Genomic DNA, 23,847 nt, shown 5'->3' on the forward strand with positions numbered 1-23,847 from the left:
ATCCTTAACCCCCCCAACACTCCTACACACACACGCAGACACACACACACACACACACACACGCTCATGTGTGCACACACATACACACACACACACAATTTCCATGCCTGTCTATCCCCACCCCACCACAAGGCGGGAAGGGGGTGGTCCCTGCTGGGGCCTAGGGGTGGAGGATGCTTGGGGAATCAGAGAGGGGGAGATCCAGGGCCTCCCCGCCTTCCTTCTCCCTTTTTATATACAGTTTGTTATTGTCAAATAAAAGTAGGAAAGATACAAAAGGCTCTTTCTTCACTGACCAGTGGGGAATAGAGGTGAGTGAGAAATGGGCACAGCATGGATAAAGGTTTGGAAGCTGGAAATCATGAAGAGGGAGTACATTGTGACTGGTTCGTGGTTAATTTATTATTGTTCACGATTGGATGATGAGCCTGAGGACCGCATAGCTTGATTTGAGTGGGGCCAGGACAGATTGGATAGTTGGATGTGGGCGAGTCCTGATACTTAACTGGCTGGAAAACTGAGGGATCCCTATTCTGATTGGTTGCTCTGACAAGGACAGAGAGGGGGAAAGCAAGACAGATGAAGAGTTCCTGCTTATTGGTCCTTAGGACCGAAGCTTGTGGGTTCCAATTGGAAAGGAAGGTCTGGGTTCTGATTGATTGCGCGGTCTGGGGTGCCTGCTGGCTTACAGTTAGGAAATTCGGATTGGCTCTTCAGAGTTGGCACAGGGAGATTGAGGGTCTCCATTGCAATTGGTCAGCAAGGCTGAGGAGCTTGGGCTTTCACTGCTTCTTCTGACTTGAAGTCGGGAGAGGTAAGAATGACCGCTGAGGAGTTCTGAGCGCTGAGGTAGAGGGCAGAGGCGCAGTGTACAAATGTGATCTGCCTGTCGTATTAAGCGTCCTTGCCGGTTCGGGCGTGAGGATTGAAGATTGCTCCGGGAACCGGTTGCTCTGCCTAAAAAACGAGGGCAAAGGTAAGAGAACACAAAGCAATGCTGATTCAACAGCAGATGAGGAAGATAAACACCAGGTTTCTGATATGATTGATAATGGGATAGGGAAATCGGAGCCAAGACTCACTGCAGACAGGCTTCAGCCCGAAAACGCCCACCAACCTTGGCGAGTCCCACCTTTTCACCCAACTCCTGACTCGGTCTCAACCAACAGCGAAAATGGCACCACGCATGGGGGCAGGGCCGGCGGCACACAGAGAGCTCCTATTGGTTAGGAGCGGCACTGGTCGCCTTCCCAGCCCCTCCATTGGTTAGCTCCGTAAGGCGAGGACGTGTGAGAGGATGGGTCTGAACCAGGGACTTTACTCCGCCAGCGAGCTAGCCTGGAGCCTGAGGGAGACCACTGCGACTGCGACTGCGACTGCGACCGCGTCGCTGGGTGAGTGTCCTCCCCCCCAGTCGGCCACTCCATCCCCTAGCTCCCAACTGCTAAACCGCTGGCCCTCAGCGCCTGCGAGAGACCCTCCCCTTTACACACACTCCCACCGCCCACCAAACGCGCCTGCGCGCGACCCTCTGCTACAGCGCGGTTGTTGGGACAACAGAAGATCTGCTTTCTCATTGGGCAGCTGGCCTACAGGCTTCAAGTTCTAATTGGTGGTCTCTGTATTTGATCCTTTTTTTAATGTTTAGCACCGCGCCCAAGACCCCCGCCTTCCGCTTTCCTCTTTCTTGCAGGTTGGTACCCTTATGCGCGATTTCAAGAGGAGTCTGCCTTTCCATACACTGAACCTGAGGATTGTAGTGCTGATTAGTTTTCTCTCTTCTGTCCTGCAGTTTCCAGGACTACGGGGAGGGAATAGTTTTCTGCTGAACGATGCTAGACCCTGACCCCTGCAATGGGATTCAACCTGATCGCTGGGTCTCCCCAGCCGACTGTGACTCCTGAGGGCGAGGACCACGCCTGGCCCCTGTATCTCCCTTATCAGAGCAAGACCAATGAGAGCTGGAACCTAATCTGGTTCTTGTGTCTGCCCACCAGACTGTGACCAATGAGGGCAGGGGCTAAGCCTGGTTTCTATATCTTCTCTAGCTGACTGTGACCCCCGAGGTCCAGGATCTGACCTGGTTACTGTACCTCCCACATCTTATGGCTCCAGGAGGGCATATAGATTATTTTTAATCCAGTCTTACAGTATATTAACTGATAATTTTAATCCATTTACATTTCTGGTGATAATAAATATTTGAATTTGATTTTATGGTCTCATGCTGTGCTTTCTATTCAAGTTTTTGTCTTTTTTTCTCCTTTATGCTTACAGACATCAACCTACAAAGACATGACCACCAATGCCAGCCCTTTGCACCCATACTGGCCTCGGCACCTGAGGCTGGACAACTTTGTGCCCAATGACTGCCCCACTTGGCATCTCCTGGCTGGCCTCTTCTCTGTCTCTGGAGTCTTGGTTGTGACCACGTGGCTGTTGTCAGGTCGTGCTGCAGTTGTCCCCCTGGGGACTTGGCGGCGACTGTCCCTGTGCTGGTTTGCAGTATGTGGGTTCATTCACCTGGTGATTGAGGGCTGGTTCAGCCTCTACCACGAAGATCTTCTTGAAGACCAAGCTTTCTTGTCCCAACTCTGTGAGTCCTGAGTTCTTTGATGTGCTGTGGGAGGGAATTTTCTGGGCAGGGATTGGCTTAGATATTTATCCAACCACCAAGTCTAACATTATTTTAAAAATTTGTTTACCTTTTTTGTTGGGGATATACTCATATGGGTCAAAAAAAAAAAACATTTAAAGAGGTATGCAATGAAAATCTACCTTCTGTCCACCAAGTGTCCCCAATTATTAACTAATATTTATAATTGAATATGTTTTTTCCAGGGTTTATTTACAAAAAAATTACACACATAAGCCTCAGTTTACCATTTGCAAAAGAGGGATAACAGTAATATCCAAATATATGTAAGTTGCTTAGAACAGTGTTGGCAGACAGTAGATGCCATAACTATCATCATCATCATCGTTTTTTTCCTTTTGTGTAAACAAATGGTAATATACTATAGACACCTCTGACCTTTGCTTTTTTTAACATTTTTAAAAATATTTATTTTTGAGACAGAGAGAGAGAGAGAAGGGGGAGGTGCAGAGAGAGAGGGAGACACAGAAACCAAAGCAGGCTCCAGGCTCTGAGCTGTCAGCACAGAACCTAAAACAGGGCTTGAACTCACAAACCATGAGATCATGACCTGAGCCAAAGTTAGATGCTTACCCGACTGAGCCACCCAGGCGCCCCTGAACTTTGCTTTTTTTTAATGGGGTTACTCCTCATTGGTTCATGAAGAACTTTCAAAGCATAGATGTTACAGAATTATTTGACTTGTCCAAGTCTTTTGCTGTTATAGATAATACTCCTTTTTGGCCTCATGAATAAAACTACTATTCTTCCATAACACTTTGATCTAGCATACACAAGATTGTGTGGAGATCTGTTTTCATTTGTCTTGTAAATATGGCGGAGAAGAATGGTAGATGTGTGTTTAACTTTATGAAAAACTGCCAAACTGTTTTTAAAAATGGCTGCACCATTTTATTTTCCCACCAGCAGTATATGGGAGTTCTATTTCCTCCACGTCCTCGCCAACACTTGGTATGGTCAGGCGTTTCTTCAATTTTAGTCCTAGTGGATGCGAGTGGTATCTCATTACTTTTCCTTAATGACTAATGAAAGTTTGGGCACCTTTCATATATTTATTGACCATTTGGGAATCCGCTTTTGTGAAGAAACTATTATTGTCTCTTGCCTATTTTTATACTGGGTGGTCTGTCTTTTTCTTACTAATTCTCCTCCCACTCTTTTATTCATTAATCTGTTCACCTCTATGCTTGCATGCTCGCTTGCTTGTGTGCTCTCTCTCTCTCTCTCACTCACTCACTCACTCTTACTCACTCATTGGCTACTTTACTCACTCCATCACCTACACTTAACTCCTTTCATTCCACATTTATTGAATACTAGACAATCACAGCATTACTTACTGTTCTATGTCAGGTGTGCATAAATTATCATTATATGTATGTTAACTCTAGAATCCAGACAGCTACCCCATTTCACAAATGAGGAAACTGAGGCATAGAGAGGTTATAAAGCCCAGCTTACATGGGCCCTCATCTCTCACAAGTCTGAGTTCCTTTTCTTGCCTTTATTCTTCATGTATGCCTCTTATTTTCTTCAGGGAAAGAGTATGCCAAGGGAGACAGCCGATATATCCTGTAAGTGTTTGCCTCCATCAAGGGAAACCTGCATTGGTTTGGGGTGGTGATGAGTCAAGGAGCACTAATGGGGTGCCCTGTGGGTAGAGCACAGTGATGCCAGCGTTCTCCAATCCTTTCTCCCACAGGAGTGACAACTTCACGATATGCATGGAAACCATCACAGCTTGCCTATGGGGACCACTCAGCCTGTGGGTTGTGATCGCCTTTCTCCGCCAGCAGCCCCTCCGCTTTGTCTTACAGCTCGTGGTCTCTGTAGGTGAGGAGAGGGCCCACACTGAGTGCTGGAGGGGTTGATGGGGGATCTCCAGACACAGAGGCATTCCTGCAGAGAGGGTCTCTCAACCGTGCCCATCTAGGGCTGAGTCAGACTGACTGACATATTCCTGAGGTTATCGAACAGCCATGACGCCCTCAGTCTGTATTCTCAAGTAGGGAGGGTTCATTTCTCCTCCTCCTTCATCACAAAGTCTCTTGTGAAGGATACATGAGGTGGCCCACCATGGTGGGAAGCCCCTGGATCCTCCAGGATCAGGATTCTGAGCTCCCTTCATCTGACATTCAGTCCTCTTGGGTTCTTACATGGCTAGATTTCTTTAGTTCTGGAATCCTGATCTGTCTTGAATGAAAGCACTTTGAGCTTCCTTAAATTCTGGTGATAATGTACTCTCCTGAGTTCAGAAATGCTCAGCGTCGGATTTCTAGAATTCTCACTTTTGTAATTCCTCAAATTTTTCAGCCATATGATTTCAGAATTCTTAGCTCTCTAGATTTGGGAATCCTGAGCTCTGAGACCTTGAATGATGACTTATAAAATGCCTCAGAATAGCTTTTCCTCTTCACTTTGGTTTCCCTTTCCTCTTCTGCCCCCCACAGGTCAGATCTACGGGGATGTGCTCTATTTCCTGACAGAGCACCGGGACGGATTCCAGCACGGGGAGCTGGGCCATCCACTCTACTTCTGGTTTTACTTTGTCTTCATGAATGCTCTGTGGCTGGTGCTACCTGGAATCCTCGTGCTTGATTCTGTAAAGCAGCTCGCTCATGCCCAGAGCATGCTGGATGCCAAAGCCACAAAAGGCAAGAGCAAGCAGAACTAATATAAGCCAAGCTCAAACACTGGCTGATGAGGAACCCTCCACCAGTCAGAAGAGTCCAGTCCTTACTCCCACAGGTTGGAGGCACAAAATGAATTGATCTGGCAAATGCCTGCTGATGGGTAAGCACCAGAAGGGCCAGAGGCAGAGGCAAGAAAGGAGGTGTGTGGAGCTACTGCCAGGAAGCACTGGGACAAAGGTACAGAGGAACCTAGGCAGTCCATGATGATGGCAGTTTTTAGAATCAGGAAATAAAAGATATGGACCCTAACACTGAGAGATCTTTAATTATTAACCCCAGAGATGCCCTGTGACTGACCCCACAAACCCTTCCATCGCTCATTCATTTCACAGATAACCGTTCTCTCAGCCATAGACCCCCATCATCATCACAGAGACCTCTAATTTATAACCTCACAAACCCCCTATCACTGACCCCACAGCGTCCCTTGATGGCTAATTAGATCCACGAGACACCCATTATCTCTTTGAAGAAGTAATCGTCCACTTACACCCTTGGTATTCTCTCCAGAACACACTTTCTCATCCTTTGCAATATGGACAGGCTGAGAACTTTCCAAATCTCTAAGTTCTTCAATTTATTCAACCTCTTGTCTCCTGATCAGGTACCCTACAGACACCCCATCAATAACTCCACAGATCTTTCCTCACTCACCTCAAACAATCCCCATTACTCACTCCAAAGACCCCACCATCATTCACCCCACAGACTCACCTATTTCTACCCTAAAGATCTCCATCACTCACCCCAGAGACCCCACAAAACTCACACAAGACCCATCACTCACTTCACATAACTTACCCCAACAGACCTCCAGTCGTGCACCCTACAACCCCATGACTGACCCCACAGACCCTCTCACTCTTCCCACAAATTCCCTATCATTTACCCTATAGGGTGTCATTACTTACCCTACAAAGCCCCGTAACTCACCTTGCAGAATTTATCACCTCATACCCCACAGATCCCCAATTACCCCACAGATCTTCCATCACTCACCCCACATCCTGTCATCCTACAAACCACCTATGACGTACCCACAGATACCCCTCTCCCTACAGATCTGCCCCCATCACTTCTCCCACAATTTCTCTCATTAACCTCATAGACCTTGAGTCATAAAACAAACAGGTACTTGAGGAATTTGGGGGAGATGACAAAGGATGAAAAAACTACAAATATCCGTAGACTGGCTCCTGGTGACCTGTGCAGAGCAGGACTTCGGATCAATTCCTGGTTCTACTCAAGCCTACAGTGTAGCTTTTGACAAATGCCTCAACGCTAAAGCCAGACACAGCCCACCTTTTGTCCATTGCACTTACCCTCTGTGCCACTTACTATCCCTTTGACCTTGAGCATGATTCTCCCTGACCTTCAGTGCTCTCATCTGTAAAATTCTAATAATAGTACCTCCCTCATAAGGTTTTTATGCAGATTAAATCAATTACTACATGTAGACTATCTGGAATACACTTTGTATTTGTTGAATGGAAGGATAAATAAACAGATGAAACAGAAAGTTCTCCCCAGGACTATGACAAGGAATTTTTTTTTAATTTTTTTTTAACGTTTATTTATTTTTGAGACAGAGAGAGACAGAGCGTGAACGGGGGAGGGTCAGAGAGAGGGAGACACAGAATCTGAAACAGGCTCCAGGCTCTGAGCTGTCAGCACAGAGCCCAATGTGGGGCTGGAACTCACGGACCGTGAGATCATGACCTGAGCCGAAGTTGGCCACTTAACCGACTGAGCCACCCAGGCGCCCCTGACAAGGAATTTTTTTATCTCCTTGTTTCCAGCAGTATCTTTCCATCCAAGGCCCCCTCCACAACCAAGACAGACATCTGACCACATTATACCCCATTTAAAACCTGTGCATCAGTGCCCTCAGGATTAAACTCCAAAATCCAGGCTAATATTTTGTTCATCCCACCCTATGATAATTTTAATGAGAAGCATACTGAAAGTTTTTTAATTTTTTTTTTATTTTTGAGAGAGAAAGAGAACGAGCAGGGGAGGGGCAGAGAGAGGGAGACAGAATCTGAAGCAGGCTCCAGGCTCTGAGCTGGCTCTCAAAAATTCCCCATTATTTTATACCTTCTAGAAAATTGATTATCTAATATTAATACCAAGGAAACAAAAAGATACCAAAATAAAATTGCAGACTTCCCTAAAAAATTAATGTTAAAGAGTAGCATTCATATAACACTGCAACCATAACTGAGGTCCAGGCATCTTGCAGGACTCCTTTGTTAGAAATTACATTCGTAAATGTATTTTGTCTGTATTTTGTCAAACCATATGGATGTGCAATGAAGTGAGAAGCATGCCTTCATGCATATTGTGATTCGAAGAATCTAAAATATGTTCAATCATTCAGCTGATATTTAGTGGACATACAATGTTATTTAATAACAGGACTGACCTCAACGTGTTGTGAGGATTAAGTAAAACGAAGGCAAACAAAAAACCAGGACCTCCAGAGAGCATAAAAATCGCTTTTTTTTTTTTTTGGTAAGTTATTTATTGAAATACATTATGCAGGCAGAAACTGTAAAAGTCACGCTCCACGAATTTTCACAAAGTAAACTATTCTTAAAAGATTCTGGAAAAAGGATTGTTTTTCCGTTCAGCAGACTCTTTTGAAGCGAGGGCCACAGGCATTTGAAATAGATGACATCATCTGCTATGCAGAAGGGGGAGGCGACTAGGGGCGGGACGCGGGGGTCTTGACGCCAAGCGCAGCAGCTTCCTTTCCCCGCCCACGCCTCTCGCCTGAATGGGTGGTTACTGTAACACAAGTAGTTGAATCCGGAAGTAAAGTGCCCAGACAACCAAACCGCAGACGAGGGGAGGTGGGACCTCAGTAAGCGCCTGCGCACTGGCTGAAGTGAGGCAATACACTCGGCTTTGGGGGCGGGATACCTGGCAACGGCATCCTATGCGCATGCGTAGAGGCCGTCTCCACACTGTGCCAGGTGGGAGGGGCAGTGGGGGGGGCAGGGTCGCACGGCGCCCTCTGCGCCTGCGCTCAGGCGCAAGGTGGGGCCGCGGGCGCCTGCACTCTAGAGTGTTCACGAGAGTAGGGGGCAACGGTCAACCGTCGCCCTGAGACGGGTGGCGGCGGGATGGCGTCGGCCTCAGGATCCTCGGACTTGGTCGGCTCTGGAGCGCCCCCACCTGGTGGGGGAGCCCAGGCGGCGTCGGCTGAGGAGGAGGAGCGAGAGGTGGTACGGGTCCGAGTCAAGGTGAGGCTGACAGCTGGTCGGCCAGCCCGACTGGGGTGTCCACAGGAGGGGAAGGCGGTGACTGCCCTAGGTTGGAGGGCGGGACCCAAGATCTGGGGTGTTACCTGAGGGGCGAGGCTTGAGGGCGGAATGACAGTGGTGGGGACGGGGGTGGGGCGGGGGGGAGGCAGGACCTGGGAGTGCTGGGCAGGGCCTGAGAAAATGGAGGGGTAGGGGCCTCAGAAATGGATGGGTGGAGATTATGGGTAGAGGGGAGGGGCTCTAGAGCTGGGGGAGGGGCCCTAATAGTTAAGAAGTGAGGCCCTGAGGAATGAGGGGGAGCTGCTGGTGTCTGAAAAGGAGGTGCTGAAGTCAGTTAACATATGTGTTAAGACTACACTTTTCTTGCGTGTCCCCACCCTGGATGAGCTGACACGCTTGTCGGTAAGACAAACAGCTAAATAAATGAGATGCTTTGGACACTGGTGAACGCCATGAGGAAATAACGAAAAAGCCTCTGAACTAGGGAGTTACTTTAGCCAAGGTTGTACCGGGAAGTCCCTACAGAGATATTGAAGAAGCAGAGACCCAAATAAAAAAGGAATCAGCTATGTGCATACCGGAGGAAGAATGGAAGCAGAGAGAACAGCAAGGGCAAAGGCTGGGAGGTGGGGATGAGCTTGGTATGTTCCCTTAGGTTCCCATATTTCTGGAGCGAGAGGGCAAGGTCAAGAGTGGGTAGGGGGGTAAAGCAAAGAATTAAAAGAGGGGCAGATTGTGAAGGGCCTCTGGCATGTATTCCAAGAAAGCTGTTGCGATAGTTCCAGCAAGTGGTGATAGTGGCTGGGACTAGGGTGGTGGCATTGGTGTTGATGAGAAGAAGGTAGATTCTGGAAAGAAGTAAACAGATCACCTCAGGGTAATACAGGAAGCTCTAAGGTAGAGGTTTGGGAATTCAGAAGAGTTGATACCTGAGCTGTGAGTGAGCCAGTTGAAGAAAGCAGGAAGGACTTTCCAGATAGGGGAATCAGCACAAGCAAAGTCCTGGAGCCAGGATGTATTCAAAGTAACTTCCAGCCATTTGGTAGTACCAGAGTGTGAAGTTCAAAAAAGCTGTCTGAAGAGAGGCTGGCTAGGGTCCTATAGACCCGCCTTCTGGGGACCCTCAGATTGCCTTTGAAGAGATTTAAGCAGGGGAGTATTGTCGATAGATGTGCCAAATTGGTGCAGCATGGAGTATTGATTTAATGGAGGCCAGACTTGGGGCGCCTGGGTGGCGCAGTCGGTTAAGCGTCCGACTTCAGCCAGGTCACGATCTCGTGGGTCCATGAGTTCGAGCCCTGCATCAGGCTCTGGGCTGATGGCTCAGAGCCTGGAGCCTGGAGCCTGTTTCCGATTCTGTGTCTCCCTCTCTCTCTGCTCCTCCCCCGTTCATGCTCTGTCTCTCTCTGTCCCAAAAATAAATAAACGTTGAAAAAAAAAATGGAGGCCAGACTGGACATGGTGATCCTGACAACCATTGGGGGGACACAGAGGAAGGATTGGGTGGGGGCGCCTGGGTGGCTCAGTTGGTTAAGCATCCAACTTCGGCTCAGTTCATGATCTCGTGGTTCGCGAGTTCGAGCCCCTCATTGGGCTGTCTGCCGTCAGCACAGAGCCCGCTTCGGATCCTCTGTACCCGTCTCTTTCTGCCCACCCCTCTCTCTCAAAAATAAATAAACATTTTTTAAAAAAGAAGGATTGGGTGTCTGGACTATTGCAGTAGCCTCGTCCTCACTAGACTGCTGCTTTCTCCCTTGCCTCCAACAGTCTGTTCCTCCAAGAGCATCCAGAGGATCCTGTTAAATCCTAAGTCAGATCACATCCTTCCTCTGCACAGGACCCTCCAAGGCAAAAACCAAAGCCCTCACCATGGCCCAGAACATCTGCCTCCATCTGCCCCTCCCCCAACTTGTATGACCTTGCCTCCTATCCCTCACTCCACTTCATCGTGGTGATGTAGACCCTGGTGGCCTACCCTGTGTCTTCTCTCCCCAGAAGTGTGAGAACTTCTTGCCACCCGAGTTCCGCTCTTTCGCTGTCGACCCCCAGATCACCTCGCTCGATGTCTTACAGCACATCCTCATCCGAGCCTTTGACTTAAATGGGTGAGTTATGGGATGCTGGGGGACCAACCATTAGGCCACCCACCTCAACAGTGGTTGTTTGGCTTTTAAGTTGTTGTTTGGTAGGGATTTTGTTTGTTTGTTTTATTATTACAAACACTCCCCCAGTGAACTGCCACTTTTGCCTATCTGGGAATATTTGGGGAAATGTACTCAGGATAAATTCCTAGCAGTAGTATTTCTGGGTTAGAGGGTGTATGCTTTTTAAAAATTCAATGGATGTTTCCAAAATGCTCTCCAGACAGGTTTTTTTTTTTTTTTTTTTTTACTGATTTACAATCTCACCAGCAGCATATAAAATGCCTGTTTTCCTCAAAAACATTGGTTGCTAGGAAACATTGGAAAATTTGCCAACCTGATACATGAAAAGTGGTGTCTCTTGGGGACAGGTGTAATGTGATGGTTATTTTGTTGTGGTTGTTATTTTGGAGGAATACGTGCACATGGTAGCAAATTCAAAGAGTACAAAAGTGTTGAATACCTAGGCTGTGTCCATGGTTACCTTAGTTATCACACAACATACTTCATTGCATGGTTGCACAAGTGTAAGTGAAGAACAAATTCTTAGTTGTTGTTTGACTTTTTTGCATAAACATTTTTTGTTGTGAAAAATAAACATACAGATTGCTTTATTTTTTATGCAGTAGAAAGGCTGCTTTCTTCCCACCTCTTTCCCTGAACTACCCTGTTACCCTCCCTAGAGGGGACCAATATTCTTTTTCAGTGTGCCCTCTAGATTCAAGCAGGTGTGTATCTGCTTCTGGGTTTGTGTAACAAAGTAGAGATAATCAATCTGATCTCAAGCTGCCCACAGTCTTTGGCACAGTACCCAACACTTGATAGTTGTTCAGCATTGTCTCGGTCTTCCCTGGCATCTTGTGGAAACTGTCCCTGGGGGCACTGGGGCACTTGAGAGCTGCCATACTTCCTCTATCCAGGAAGAAGAACTTTGGCATCAGCTACCTAGGCCGGGATCGGCTCGGGCAGGAAACTTACCTCTCACTCCTGTCTGACTGGGACCTCAGCACAGCCTTCGCCACAGCCTCCAAACCTTACCTGCAGCTGCGTGTAGACATTCGGCCCACTGAGGACAGTGAGTATCTGGCACCCTGGGGGCACTGCTCTGGGACCCACCCTTTCCCTAAAGGATGACTCCACCCCTTACAGTACAGTCCCTCACAGTGGGCTTGGAAACAAGGTATATTAGGTCCAAATGCTGATTTGGCCACTAGGCCTCAATTTCTTTATCTGTAAAGTAGAAAAAATGGTATCTTAGGGCCATCGTGAGGATTAAACAGGGAAAATCATGGAACACTGCATGGTTGCGTAGTGAAAGCTCAAAAAATATTACCTCTAACAACCATAATTATATTATATTTACTGTTATATAACCTAGTGATATAGGTTATAATTATATAATGCAGTATAACAATAGAGGTGTAGTATTGTATGTTTCCGTTATAATAACACATAAATATAACAATACTGATTATAATAATGATGGTTGTATTTATTCATTCATCCTGACTCATACTCATTTGTTTGCACACTTGCTCACTCATTCATCATTGCCTTGATCTCTCAGCCACTTCATCTCTTCTTATATTTGTTCCCTGATTCTTGCCTGTGTTGGTTCCTGGGAGCACACAGATAAATTAAGACAGGGACCCAAAAACTTAATTACAAACCATATATTGGATGCTAATATTGTATCAATATTAAATGTCCTGGGTATGGTAATGGTATCGTGGCTGCCAAAGGAAAATGTCCTTGGTAAAAACACCGTTAACTATTAAGAGATAAAGTGTCATGATGTCTGTCAATAATTCAGCAAAAAAAAAAAAAAAAAAGTATCTATATGGAGAGAGCGAGATGAAGCAAATGTGGCAAAAATGTGAACAGGGGAGCTAGATGAAGGGCATATAGGTGTTCAATGTATTCATCTTTCTAACTTTATTGTAGATTGAAATTTTTTTAATAAAAAGTTGTGGAGTGGAAGCCTCAGAAAATTCACATGCCCATTTGGGATGACCAAGGTATTACTAACGTCATACTAACACAAATAGCTAACATGTGTCAAACACTTAGGACCATTCTACACCCATAATATTCATTAGATTGTCAAAACAATCCTACAGGGTAGGCATGATGGTTATCCCTATGTTATAGATGAGGCTCAGAGAAGGGATAGGACTTGTACATGTCACACAGACAGTAAGTGGAGGAGCAGGATTTGAACCCAGGTGGTGGCTAAACTAGCTCCAGAGTCCTTGTTCTTAACCATTTGATTCTGTGAAATTATGGGCTTGTTAAGATTGGCAGCCTTGAAAAGAAGAGAGGCAGAGAGAGAGAGAAAAAAACTAGAGTCAGAGAGAAAGATAATGACAGAGATGGGCAGAGAGACAAATGGAAAAAGGTAGCCAGAGACAAGAACTTCTTTTATTTTTATTTATTTTTATCTTTAATTTAAATACAAGTTAGTTAACATATAGTGTAATAATGATTTCAGGAATAGAATTTGGTGATTCATCACTTACATATAACACCCAGTGCCCATCCCAACAAGCACCTTCCTGAATACCCATCACCCATTTTAGTCCATCCCCCCATTCACCTTCCCTCCAGCAACCCTCAGTTTATTCTCTGTATTTAAGAGTCTCTTAAGGTTTGTGTCCCTCTCTGTTTTTATCTTATTTTTGCTTCCCTTCCCTTATGTTCATCTGTTTTGTTTCTTAAATTCCACATATGAGTGAATTCATATGATATCTTTCTCTGACTGATTTTGCTTAGCATAATACACTCTAGTTCCATCCACATTGTTGCAAATGGCAAGATTTCATTCGTTTTGACCACTGAGTAATATTCTATGGTGTGTTGTGTGTGTGTGTGTGTGTATACATATATGTATGTGTATGTATATACATGTGTGTATATATACATATATATACACACATACCACATCTTCTTTATCCATTTATCAGTCAGTGGACATTTGGGCTCTTTCCATACTTTGGCTTTGTCAATAGTGCTGCTATAAACATTGGGGTGCATGTGCCCCTTCAAATCAGCACTCCTATATCCTTTGGATAAATACCTAGTAGGGCCATTGCTGGGTCATAGGGTAGTTCTATTTTTAATTTTTTGAGGAACCGCCATACTGTTTTCCAGAGTGGTTGCACCAGTTTGCATTCCCACTAGCAGTGCAAAAGGGTTAGCCTTTCTCCACATCCTCGCCAACATCTGTTGTTGACTGAGTTGTTAATATTAGCCATTGTGACAGGTGTGAGGTGGTATCTCGTTGTGGTTTTGATTTGTATTCCCCTGATGATGAGTGATGTTGAGCATCTTTTCATGTGTCTGTTAGCCATCTGGATATCCTTTTTTTTTTTTAACGTTTTTTTGTCCTTGAGAGACTGAGAGAGACACAGCACCAGCAGGGGAGGGGCAGAGAGAGAGGGAGACACAGAATCCAAAGCAGGCTCCAGGCTCTGAGCTGTCAGCACAGAGCCTGACAGGGGCTTCAATCCGTGAACCATGAGATCATGACCTAAGCCAAAGTCTGACGCTTAACCAGCTGAGTCACCCAAGCGCCCCCATCTGGATGTCTTCTTTGGAAAAGTGTCTATTCATGTCTTTTGCCCATTTCTTCACTGGATTATTTGTTTTTTGGGTGTTGAGTTTGATAAATTCTTTATAGATTTTGGATACTAACCCTTTATCTGATGTTGTTTGCAAATATCTTCTCCCATTCCATCGGTTGCCTTTTAGTTTTGCTGATTGTTTCCTTTGCTGTGCAGAAGCTTTTTATCTTGATGAGATCCCAATAGTTCATTTTTGCTTTTGTTTCCCTTGACTCTGGACACATGTCAGGTAAGAAGTTGCTGCGGCCAAGGTCAAAGGGGCTGTTGCCTGTTTTCTATAGGATTTTGATGGCTTCCTGTCTTACATTTAGGTCTTTCATCCATTTTGAGTTTATTTTTGTGTATGGTGTAAGAAAGTGGTCCAGGTTCATTCTTCTGCATGTTGCTGCTGTCCAGTTTTCCTAACACCATTTGCTGAAGAGACTGTCTTTTTCTCTTTTATTTTTTTTATGTTTTATTTATTTTTGAGAGGGAGCAGAGAGAAAGGGAGACACAGAATCCGAAGCAGGTTCCAGGCTCTGAGCTATCAGCACAGAACCTGATGCGGGGCTCCGACTCACCAACTGTGAGATCGTGACCTGAGCCGAACTGGGATGCTTAACCAACTGAGCCAGCAGGTGCCCCCAAGAGACTATCTTTTTTCCTGGATATTCTTTCCTGCTTTATCAAAGATTAGTTGGCCATACGTTTGTGGGTCCATTTCTAGGTTGCAGTGATCTATGTGTCTGTTTTTGTGCCAGTACCATACTGTCTTGATGATTACAGCTTGATAATATAATTTGGAGTCTTGAATTGTGATGCCTCCAGCTTTGGTTTTCTTTTTCAGGATTGCTTTGGCTTTTTGGGGGTCTTTTCTGATTCCTTAGAAATTTTGGGATTGTTTATTCTAGCTCTGTGAAGAATGCTGGTGTTATTTTGATAGGGTTTGCATTGAGTATGTATATTGCTTTGAGTAGTATTGACATTTTAACAATATTTGTTTTTCTAATCCATGAACATGGAATGGTTTTCTATTTTTTTGTGTCTTCTTCAATTTCTTTCATAAGCTTTCTATAGTTCTCAGTGTATAGATTTTTCACCTCTTTGTTTAAGGTTCTTCTTGGGTATTTCATGGTTTTTGGTGCAGTTGTAAATGGGATTGATTCCTTGATTTTTGTTTCTGCTGCTTCATTATTGGTGTATAGAAATGCAACCAATTTCTGTACATTGATTTTATGTCCTGCGACTTTGCTGAATTCATGAATCAGCTCTAGCAGTTTTTTGGTGGAGTCATTTGGGTTTTCCACATAGAGTATCACGTTGTCTGCGAAGAGTGAAAGTTTGACTTCCTCCTTGCTGATTTGGATGCCTTTTATTTCTTTGTGTTTTCTGATTGCTGAGGCTAGGATTTCCAACACTATGTTGAATAACAGTGGAGATATATATATGCACACACACACCTGTATGATTTCTGAGTATCTCCTCTTTGGAACATCTTCCCCATCCACAAGCTTATACAAATATTCTCCTACATTTTATTCTTATATGCTTATTATTTTCTTTAAAATTTTTTTTAATGTTTATTCATTTTTGAGAGAGAGAGAGACACAGCACGAGCAGGGGAGGGGCAGAGAGAGAGGGAGACACAGAATCTGAAGCAGGCTCTAGCCTCTGAGCTGTTAGCACAGAGCCCAACACAGGGCTTGAACCTATGAACCGTGAGATCATGATCTGAGCTGAAGTCATGCAACCAACTGAGCCACCCAGGTGCCCCTGCTCATTATTTTCATTTTTTGCATATAAATCTCTACTCTGTGAACACTGTGGTAAGTACACTTAGCTCTTAAAAAATGCCAGATAAACAGTTAATTATGCCAGTATCATTTATTAAAGATACACCTTTTTTACACTGATTTGAAATGACACTTTTATCATACACTGAATTCTCATGTGTACTTGGATTTATTTCTGGGCTTTCTATCACATTCTACTAACTGGCTCCATTTTTATATTGCTGTGCTAACACCATATTTTTATCACATTGGTTTTGTGGTTAATTTTGATAAGGCAAGCATTGCCATCTTCCCACTGTGCTTTTTTTTGGCTCTTCTTTTTCTTAACTATTCTTAAAAAATGTGAATTCTTTCATATGATCCTTAAAATAATTGTATCCAATTCCAGGAAAAACCCTGTTAGGCTTCTGATTGGCATTGCACAGAATTTGTATATTAATTCAGGGTTTGGGAAGTTTGACAAGTTTATAAGAAAATGTAGTACGCATACCATATATTATGTAATACCACAAGCAGAGCCTGGAACAGCACCCCATAATGAAACACTTGGATGCTTCTTCAGGGAAATGTGTGCGCATTCCCACTTAGTAGATTACATAAAGACTATATATAGTCTCATGGCAGTTCAGATCAGGCTTTACCACGGGATAAGTTTGTGCTCATAGAAATCCTTTGCTCATTCTATTAATGGGTTCTTTCTTTCTTTTTTTGGTCAATATAGGATATCTCTCTCTTTTCCTGTAATATGTTTGGTCTTGAACAGTGCTTTTTCTGACATTCACATGGCTGCACTTCCTTTCTGTTTGTTAGTGTTTACCACATATACCTTTAGATTTCTTCAATTTTCAGCCTTCCTCTATCATTTAGTTTCAGGTATGTCTCTCATAGAAACCCCATAGCAGGATTTATGCTTTTTTTACACAATTGACAGTGAAATCTTTTCCCCTCCAGTCTCTCCCACCCTCACAGGCCCTTGAAATGGAAGCTTTGGGACACTTTTAATTCTTATTTTTCCTCTTTTCCCTAACTTTTAACCTCTGGGTTTCGGTTAGTTAGTAATTTCTTTTTATAATTTTTTTTATGTTTTATTTTATATTTGAGAGAGAGACAGAGTGCGAGCAGGGGAGCGGCAGAGAGATGGAGACAAAATTTGAAGCAGGCTCCAGGCTCTGAGCTGTCAGCACAGAGCCCGAGACGGACTCGAACCCATGAACCATGAATGAGATCATGACCTGAGCTGAAGTCAGATGCTCAACCAAGTGAGCCACCTAGGCGCCCCAGTAATTTCTTTTTAAATTCTAGGCTATCATTATATTTTCTTTATAGTAGGTCACTTGTGTCCCAGGAATCCTAATGTAACACTTAATATTACAAACTCCCAATCATTGCGATGGGGTTCTTGAGTGAACGGCTAAAAATTCGTGAGACGTCTTTAGTGCAAAAAGGGGATTTTGCTAAAGCACAGGGACAGGACCCATGGGCAGAAAGAGCTGCGCTGGGGTTGTGAGAAGTGACTGACTATACACTTTTAAGTTAATGGGAGTTAGGGATAGTGTAAGTCTCTAAGGAATTTGAAAGTAAAGCTTTTAGGACCTTGAGGGGCTAGCTGCTGTTAACATAAGGTTACTTTTAGTCTTTAATTCGACAAAAACATGAAGGAAGTAAGGCATCCATGAGTTCCTTGGACAGGGTCACCCTGCATGTTTCAGATATCTATCAGTGGGCTGCAAGCTGTAAGGAGATTTAATTGAAGCTACATTTTCTATTGCCTTTGTTTCCCTCATCAGTGGTATCTTTGTCATTTCACGTTTCACTATACATATTAAAAACTTGTGGCCTGTCACTATTTACTCTCCCTTTTGCCTTCCCCCACTTTGATCCCCTGAAGTTATTCAGTAGTCATTTGCTTAGAGAACTTCTTATTCTCCAATAAGGTGCACAGGTTACATGTACTCCTCTGACCAAAAATGTCTTTCTTTGGCCTTGATTGATATGTGCTGTCTTGCCTGGGTGGGGGGCCCATGCATCTCAAGCGTTTCTTCTCAGCGCTCCATGGGTGCCACAGGCCACTGTCTTCTTGCTTCCAGAGTTGAGGAACAGAACTATTTGCATCTTAGTCCTCCAGGTATCTCTACTTTTTTTACCCAAATCGTCAAGCTTGAGCTCTGCACCTTGAAGGGGTTCGTCTGTTTTGTCTTACATTAAAAAAAAATGTTTATTTATTTTGAGAGAGAGAGTGAACGAACAGAGAAGGGGTAGTGAGGGGGGCAAAGAGAGAATCCCAAGCAGGCTCTGTGCTGCCAGCGCATAGCCCGATGCTGGGGCTCGAACCCACGAACCATGAGATCATGACCTAAACTGAAACCAAGAGTCGGATGCTTAACTGACTGAGCCACCCAGGTGCCCCTTGTTTTTCTTTTTCTTTCTTTTTTTTTAATATTTGGTCTTTCAGATCATTGGTTTGACCTTCATCATTTTACCTGTTAAGTGTTTTCATGCCTTGGAAAGACCACTCTGGCAGCTGTTGGGAGAGAGTGGAGAGGAACAAAGAGGGAGTTTCAGGTGAGAGATGTGGTGGTTCAGGCTACAAAGCCAAGATGAGAGAAGAGGTGGAATTTAAGTATGTTCTGCGGGCAGAAGCCACAGGACTTACTGACAGTTTGGCCCTGGGAGTTGAGAGTGGGAGGCTGCAGGGATGTCTCTCAGGTTTCTGGCTCAAGCAGATGAACAGATAGAGACACTGTCTATTCACATGAGGAGCAGAGGAGGAGGTCGTGTCGCAAGTGGATCTTGGGTTCTCTTTTTGGATCCCTTAGGTTTTCAGTGCTCTATGAGACATCCAGGGAGAGGCAGTGACATCCAAATAGGGCCTCGAGTTTGCTCCTCCCTCAGCTGTGTGGCAGAAGGCACAGTGGACTCCATGGACATGCTGCTTAGGGACAGCATTTGCCTGCAAATTACAATGGCTTAAACAAACCAAAGTTGATTTGCTTCATATTGTAGAGTTTGATATTGTATCAAGTATTGTAAGATTTCATATTGTAGAGTTTATAGAGTTTGACATTGCTGTTGTGAGTTTAGCAGCTCTGTGGTTCCAGGGCTGACATCTCTTAAGTTTCTCAAACTTCCCTTCATGTGGCCACTGCCACTTCAGCCACCACATCACATTTGTGGTAGGAAGACAGGATGTGAGGGGAAGTAAAGAAGAGAGGAAAGAGACAAATTTCTATTGATATTCCAAGGGTCAAAACTGGAGAGAGCCAGTATAGCGCTATTTCCTCTAAGACACAAATACTTTCTCTAAAATCTGTCTGGGCTCTGGAGTCCGGTAAACAAGATTCAGATCTAGCCGTACCGTTTCCTGGCTGTCAAGTCTTGGCCAATTACCATTCCAACCTTTTTTGTCACCATCTACAAAATGAGAATGATCATGGTAATCTCTACCGATTGTGGGGTGAAGGCTACTGTGAATAGACGATTAAGAGTTTGGGGGCACCCGGGTGGCTCAGTTGGTTAAACGTCCGCCTTGGGCCCAGGTCATGATCTTGCAGTTTGTGAGTTTGAGCCCCGCATCCGGCTCTGTGCTGACAGCTCAGAGCCTGGAGCCTGCTTCAGATTCTGTGTCTTCCTATCTTTCTCTCTCTCCTCCTCCCATGCTCGCTCACTCACTCTCCCTCTCAAAAATAACTAAACATTTTTTAAAAAGAGTTTGGGCTCTTGGGGTACCTGAGTGGCTCAGTTAGTTAGGGGTCTGACTCTTGATTTTGGCTCAGGTCATGATCTCACGTTTGTGGGTTCGAGCCCCATGACAGGCTCTGCACTGGCAGAGCAGAGCCTGCTTGGGATTCTCTGTCTCTCTGTCTCTCTTTCTCTCTCCCTCTCTCCGCCCCCCCCTTGCTCACGTGCTCTCTCTCAAAATAAATAAATAAGCATTTAAAAAAAAAACAGTTTGGGCTCTTGAGCTTTGGGCCTGGGCTTCAAATTTCAGTTCTTTCACTCACTAGCTGTGAGGCCTTGGGTAACTATCTTCTATTGATTGTGCCTGTTCCCTCATAGAAAGAATCATGATAATAATGGTGCCTAACTTAGAGACTATGGATGTGAATGTTAAATGAGTCAATATTTGCAAAGGGCTCAGAATACTTCCTGGCACTTAGCACCATGGAACTGGTAATGTTATCTAGTGTTCTTATTATTTCTATTAAACTTAAGCCCTTGTCACAGTGCCTGGCACACAGTAAGTGCTCAATAACTATGACTTCATACATTAAAATATTGCTTAGAGTCTACCCAGCCATTTTGTGAGACCGTTACCACAAAAGAATTATTCATGGTTTAATTTTCGCCTGATTTGGATGACATGGGAAGAGAAGGTGGGAGTCATTCATTGCCCCGTGGGTAGCCTGGCTGTAGTAGGAGAGGAACCCAGCCCTGCGGTCTGGGACTCTGACCCCCATTCTCATATTGTGTCATTCTGTGTGCCTAGGCCCGCTGCTGGAAGACTGGGACATAATCAGCCCCAAGGATGTCATTGGTTCTGATGTGCTGCTGGCTGAGAAACGGTCATCGCTGACGACAGCTGCCCTGCCCTTCACGCAGTCTATCCTCTCTCAGGTGGTTTCAGGGACCCCTGTGGCCAGCTGTAGCTGGCGCCCCAGACTCTGAGCATGCTGTTTGGCACCTGCCCAGCTGACAGGTGGCCTTTCCCCCTCCTTCCTTCACAGGTGGGCCGCACCTTGTCTAAGGTCCAACAGGTGCTTAGCTGGTCATATGGGGAAGATGTCAAGCCCTTCAAGCCACCCCTGAGCGATGCTGAGTTTCACACATACCTGAACCACGAGGGCCAGCTCTCCCGCCCCGAGGAGTTACGCCTGCGGATCTATCACGGTGGTGTTGAACCCTCCCTGCGAAAGGTGAGCCGCCTCGGTCACTCATCAGATCCATCACTCATGCAGTCGTGAACAACACATGAGACACATGCAGCGGACCACGCCATCATGGGATGGCATGGACATGTTCCAGAGCAGCAAGCTCTCCTTCAGGAGGGCTAGAGGCAGAGGTGGGAAGGCAGACTTTTCTGAAGGAAGACAAAGGCCCCAAGGCCACAGGGTGGATGGTATTGGATATACACTGGGATGTGGTGGCTCGTTTGTAGAACCTCAGCCTTATCCCTTTTGTCCCTGGCCAGGTGGTGTGGCGGTACCTGTTGAATGTGTACCCAGATGGGCTGACAGGCCGCGAGCGGATGGACTACATGAAACGCAAGAGTCGCGAGTATGAACAGCTCAAGAGCGAGTGGGCACAGCGAGCAAGCCCTGAGGACTTGGAATTCATCCGCAGCACAGTCCTCAAGGATGTGCTGCGTACGGACCGGGCCCACCCCTACTATGCGGGGCCTGAGGATGGCCCGCACCTGCGGGCACTGCACGACTTGCTCACCACCTATGCCGTTACCCACCCACAGGTGTCCTACTGCCAGGGCATGAGCGACCTTGCCTCGCCCATCCTCGCCGTCATGGACCATGAAGGCCATGCCTTCGTCTGCTTTTGTGGCATCATGAAGCGCCTGGCCGCGAACTTCCATCCTGACGGCCGAGCCATGGCCACCAAGTTCGCCCACCTTAAGCTGCTGCTGCGACACGCTGACCCTGACTTTTATCAGTACCTACAAGAAGCTGGTGCTGATGACCTGTTCTTCTGTTACCGCTGGTTGTTGCTTGAACTGAAGCGTGAGTTCGCCTTTGATGATGCCCTCCGCATGCTTGAGGTCACCTGGAGTTCGCTGCCACCTGATCCTCCTGAACATGAAGTAGAGCTCGTCGGACCCCCCAGTCAAGTGGCAGACACTGGCTTCAGTGGCCACAGGGGAAGGCCCATGCGACAGAGGCACATGCTGAGGCCTGCTGGTGGAGGAAGCAGTGCTTTTGAAGATGCTGTTGACCACTTGGTCACGACCAGCCAGGGGCCTGGTGGTGGGGGGCGTCTCCTGAGACAAGCCAGTCTGGATGACCTTCAGCAACTCAGGGATAACACGGGCTCCAGGAGGGACCCTCGGGTCCAGCTGCCCCACCCAGCTGCCCTTATCAGCTCTAAGTCCCTCTCCGAGCCCTTATTGAACTCCTCAGACCCACTGCTCTCCTCCTCTTCCCACCCTGATTCCCCATCCTCCTCATCTCCACCATCCACCCAAGAGGCCTCTCCTGCTGGTGATGTGGCTGCAGGATCCCCCTTGATGCCAGAGTTGGGCTCCCCACAAGAACCTGGGAAGTCCCTGCCACCCCCACCCCCACTGGGCCTGCCCCCACCCCAGGAGTTTGGTCGGGGGAACCCATTCATGCTCTTCCTCTGCCTCGCCATCCTGCTGGAGCACCGCGACCACATCATGCGCAACGGGCTAGATTACAATGAGCTGGCCATGCACTTTGACCGCCTCGTGCGAAAACACCACCTGGGGCGTGTCCTTCGCCGGGCCAAGTCTCTCTTCGCTGATTACCTGCAGTCAGAGGTGTGGGACTCAGAGGAGGGGGCCGAGGCCACAGCCCCATCTTGATCAGGTTGCTTGCAGCCTACCATCAGCCCCACCTGGTCTCTGTTCTTTGCCATGAGGGCCTACACATAAGACGCCACCTCCCTGCCTGTCAGCCCTTGACCTGTTGGAGTGCAGGGTCCTCTCTCCCCAGGTCTGAGAGTATGGGACTATGCTTTGGCACTGCCCTGTGGAGGCCACGGCCTCTTTTCTCAGTTTATGTTGTTTCATTTTTAACAACTATACTTTGCACACATGAACGTTGCTGTGGTCTTGTGTATTTCTCCGCCCTCTCCCTGGTTTTTGTTATAGATGGAGTCCCCAGGGGCTCTTAACCTGATGGAGCTGAAATAACTTCACTTGGTGGAGGGTGGTTCCTGCTCCCCCAGTGGCAGGAGAGTGGGTGCTGAGGCTTGGTTCTCAAAGGAGAGCCCAGGTCAAGGACTGCCTGGAGATGGCCTGAGGCTGTTTTGTGGTACATCTGTCTGCCTGGGAGCGACTGGATTATGGCTGTGAATGTATGTTTTCAGGACAGGCCCCAAATGAGGGATGAGAGAGTTAGTTCCTGACTCCAAAAGGGCAAGACTCATCACACAGACTGGACGGTATAGGCTACTTAGAAATGTTGGGCCAGCCACTTCTGCCATTCCACATGTCACCATCTCTAGGATCCAGACCCTCCCCTGTGAGTCTTACTGCTGGCAGTCCTGGGCAGGGGGCTGAGGCTATTCTTGTCACTTGCTTTGGGACCAGCCTGAGGGACTGTGGCCTTGCCATGCCTCGGGCTCTAAGCCCTAAATTGGGTTTCCAGCTCACGAGGGCCTGTCTTAACAAGTTAGCAATAGAAACCACTCCTCAGCTTTCTCTCTCCCACTTCTGTTGGCACACAAATCAAGCACTGATAAAACTCAGGCCCTAAAAGAAGTCACCCACTTATTTGAGAAGATAATGATCAAAAGAAGGCCCTTTCCCCCACTTACTTTCTCAGAAGGTGGATTCTTCTGTAGGCCAGTTGCTGTCCTCCCCAAAGGACATGGCAAATGATAGGTTAGGCAACTGGGTTCCTTCAGGTCCTGGCCAGAAGTTGCTGCACTAGGCTGAGATGAGAGGCATTGGGGCAGCCATCCTCTCATCTGTCTCCCTCAAGAATGCCATATAAAGCTGGAG

The 23,847-nt window shown here is 46.3% G+C and overlaps 2 protein-coding genes across 5 annotated transcripts; both read left to right on the top strand.

Moving 5' to 3' along the window:
* Positions 1-1,254: 1,254 nt before the first annotated feature.
* EBP (EBP cholestenol delta-isomerase) lies at positions 1,255-6,872 on the top strand. 3 transcript variants are annotated; one of them, XM_027053915.2, is made up of 6 exons: positions 1,279-1,394; positions 1,649-1,693; positions 2,278-2,596; positions 4,194-4,230; positions 4,359-4,489; positions 5,107-6,872. In XM_027053915.2, exons 3-6 carry the CDS (start codon positions 2,296-2,298, stop codon positions 5,328-5,330), a joined length of 693 nt encoding a protein of 230 aa, XP_026909716.2. In that variant the 5' UTR covers positions 1,279-1,394; positions 1,649-1,693; positions 2,278-2,295; the 3' UTR covers positions 5,331-6,872. The 3 variants fall into 3 exon arrangements, with proteins under 3 accessions (XP_026909715.2, XP_026909716.2, XP_053058254.1); XM_027053914.2 differs by lacking the exon at positions 1,649-1,693 and having other exon boundaries at positions 1,255-1,394; XM_053202279.1 differs by lacking the exon at positions 1,649-1,693 and having other exon boundaries at positions 1,288-1,390; positions 2,280-2,596.
* A 1,480-nt stretch (positions 6,873-8,352) lies between these two features.
* Positions 8,353-22,940, top strand: TBC1D25 (TBC1 domain family member 25). 2 transcript variants are annotated; one of them, XM_027054041.2, is made up of 6 exons: positions 8,353-8,597; positions 10,614-10,723; positions 11,680-11,834; positions 20,641-20,768; positions 20,879-21,067; positions 21,343-22,940. In XM_027054041.2, the coding sequence occupies exons 1-6, from the start codon at positions 8,478-8,480 to the stop codon at positions 22,702-22,704; spliced, it is 2,064 nt and encodes a 687-aa protein (XP_026909842.1). In that variant the 5' UTR covers positions 8,353-8,477; the 3' UTR covers positions 22,705-22,940. The 2 variants fall into 2 exon arrangements, with proteins under 2 accessions (XP_026909842.1, XP_026909843.1); XM_027054042.2 differs by lacking the exons at positions 8,353-8,597; positions 10,614-10,723 and adding an exon at positions 18,607-18,716 and having other exon boundaries at positions 11,819-11,834.
* The last annotated feature ends 907 nt before the right edge of the window (positions 22,941-23,847 follow it).

Source organism: Acinonyx jubatus, chromosome X (genome assembly GCF_027475565.1).
Source record: "Acinonyx jubatus isolate Ajub_Pintada_27869175 chromosome X, VMU_Ajub_asm_v1.0, whole genome shotgun sequence".
Lineage (NCBI taxonomy): Eukaryota > Metazoa > Chordata > Mammalia > Carnivora > Felidae > Acinonyx > Acinonyx jubatus.